Below are 2,500 nucleotides of genomic sequence, written 5' to 3'. Positions count from 1 at the left end.
AGACTGCGGACTGTCTACAAATAGCAGTGATAAACAGTATTTAAGTCTAAGCACCCATTTCAAATAGCACTGATAAACAGTATTTAAGTCTAAGAACCCGTTTTAAAACGGTTAGCTTTCAATAATTTTGATTTAGGGTTAGTCTGCTTTCTGCAGTCTGCAATTGTCAGACACCGCCTGAAAAGCCCCTATGTGGAGTTGTCAATTAAGTATGTATGTATGTATGTATACGTCACATACCCCAAAATATAGTAGTTCTAACAATAGAAAGATACGGGAAAGGTTGACTCAAGGGTACAATACGTATTACCAAGGTCCTAGAGGTTTTTCTTGTTCCTCGAAGCGGCGAAGACGAGTCGCGAAGTGGCGAGAAGAGAAAAACCTCTGGTTACCTTGAACTTGAATCTCACTTTCATGCACACGCCAGGGTCAGGATCTGACCCTCAGGCTCGGATTGGTTGATATTTTTACCGACACGCAAATCAATATGATTGGTTATTTTCATTGGTAATACCTAGGGGTGCGTGATTGCTAAGTTTCCATTGGACCCTTTGTTAATTATCAGTTTGACCCGTTCGACAGCTGGCGTGTGCATGAAAGGGAGATTCAAGTCCAAGGTAACCACAGGATTTTCTCTTCTCGCTGCTTCGGAACTCGTCTTCGCCACTTTGCGGCTGTCTCGCGGCTCAAGAAAACCCCTTGGGACCAGAGTAAATCCCGTTGTAATGGACTCCATCTGGTTCCAAGTTGGGTACAATATCGCTCCACATACATGACGTACTTAATACGGAATGGCTGCCGTCGTTTGAAATCACCGCACTTGAAACAGCTTGAAAATGCCAGGAGCAAGGCACTTGCGAGGCACTGTAGCTTCAAGGTAATACATTGACTGCCTGAGCTTTTTGATAGGAGTTCTTTCAAGATTATTTTGAAAGTGCATTGGACATTATTTTAATGCTGGATGTCAACCTTTACCATCGTACTCTTTTTAATTTGTGAAATTTGGGATGTTTATAATTGATAATTGATAATTGTTTATTGTTACACATCAAACTCTGAAGAATACATGAGAACAGCCAAAGCCGGAGGCTTAAATGGCATATGGTCAGCAAAGATAATTTGAAAAATTTGCATGAATAGAAGAAGGCTTTAGCTAAAATACTTATACAACTAAATCTAACTACTTAATTTACAAACACACAGGATAATATAATTAAATAAATTGCATAAACAAGTACTCCTAGTAGAATTGTTTCAAATAACAGGAAACAAAACAAAACAAAACAGTCCACAAAGTTTACAATTTAGTCCCGGGGGACTTGATCAGACTATAGAATTAAAGGAAATGAGTTCAATTTTCGATTTTCAATGTACTAACTCAGCATTCAGAAAATGCAGTCTCAACTTTTTTTTAAAGTTACTTAATGTAAGGCTGTTGCGCACTGTTAACGGAATATCATTCCAAATAACAGGAGCCTGCCAGGTGATAGCAAATTGATACTTGTGGTTGGTTTTATGAAGATTAAAACGTGAACGAGTCAAATAATCGTGATATTCATGGTTAAAATGAAGGATTGAGGAAACAGGAGTAGGCAGAATATTGTTAAAATGTGAGAAAACAAAACAGGCCAAATGGAATTTAAAGATAGAATGGAGCGAAAGAAAATTATTTTTAGAGAAAAGGGGTTTAGAAGGTGTGCGTGGGGGTGAAAAAGTAATTATACGGATGGCTTTCTTTTGGAGTACATAAAGTGGTTCAAGGTAAGAACCATTGTAGTAAAGCGCTCAATAGTCGAAGTGTGTTGAGTGGGGCGCAAGCAGATAACGCCATCAACAGTCCATACTTTGTCTACGATATTCGGAGGGATATCTTTACTTAAATACTTAAGAATATCCCGACGGGGTTGCGTTAAATCTTCTTGCACATTATATGGCCTCTTGTTCTGTTTAAGCATCTTTCTCTTCCGGAGGATTTCAACTTTCGTATTGTGCCTTGAAAGTCGAACTATGATAGGCCTGGGCATCGATGATCTCTTACCAACTCGATGTGAACGGCTTATGTCTTCAAGTTTGAGATCAACCCCTAGTTCTTCTTTAACGAAATTTGAAGACAGGATATCTGTATCTTCACGGGTATCAGCAGATTCCACATTGCTCTCAGGAATGCCATAGATCCGGATATTAGTTCTGCGAGTATATTGCTCCAAGTCGTCTAACTGGCTTGTAAGAGTTGCGTTCGAGACCTTTAAGTCTTCAAGTATAGACTCTATATTCCTGCATTGCTCGAGATCAAATTTAAGGCTTTCGGAAACGGATTCGCAGAATTTAGGAGAAGTAATGAGTTTGTTGACTGCAGGGTCGACAAATTCTTGTATCTTCAATTGTATGATGGAGGGAAGACGTTCATCGATCCACTTGTTGAGCTTCGCTTCGATCTTCGCTTCAATCTTCTCCCAGTTTTCACAAAATTCATCGTCAGAAGTTGTAGTAGGCGATTTCG

At 39.3% G+C, this 2,500-nt stretch overlaps 1 protein-coding gene across 1 annotated transcript in view; it reads left to right on the top strand.

The window, feature by feature from the left end:
* Positions 1–669: 669 nt before the first annotated feature.
* Positions 670–2,500, top strand: part of LOC137976038 (small ribosomal subunit protein mS23-like) — a 15,529-nt gene continuing 13,698 nt past the window's right edge. The window contains exon 1 of the mRNA XM_068823295.1: positions 670–877. Within this exon, the coding sequence (XP_068679396.1) occupies positions 837–877 (41 nt within the window). The 5' untranslated portion in view covers positions 670–836. The remainder of the gene's footprint in view (positions 878–2,500) is intronic.

Source organism: Montipora foliosa, chromosome 11, assembly GCF_036669935.1.
Source record: "Montipora foliosa isolate CH-2021 chromosome 11, ASM3666993v2, whole genome shotgun sequence".
In the NCBI taxonomy this organism is placed as follows: Eukaryota; Metazoa; Cnidaria; class Anthozoa; order Scleractinia; family Acroporidae; genus Montipora; species Montipora foliosa.
Note: the sequence above shows the minus strand (reverse complement) of the source record. Positions and strands in the feature narration are given on the sequence as shown.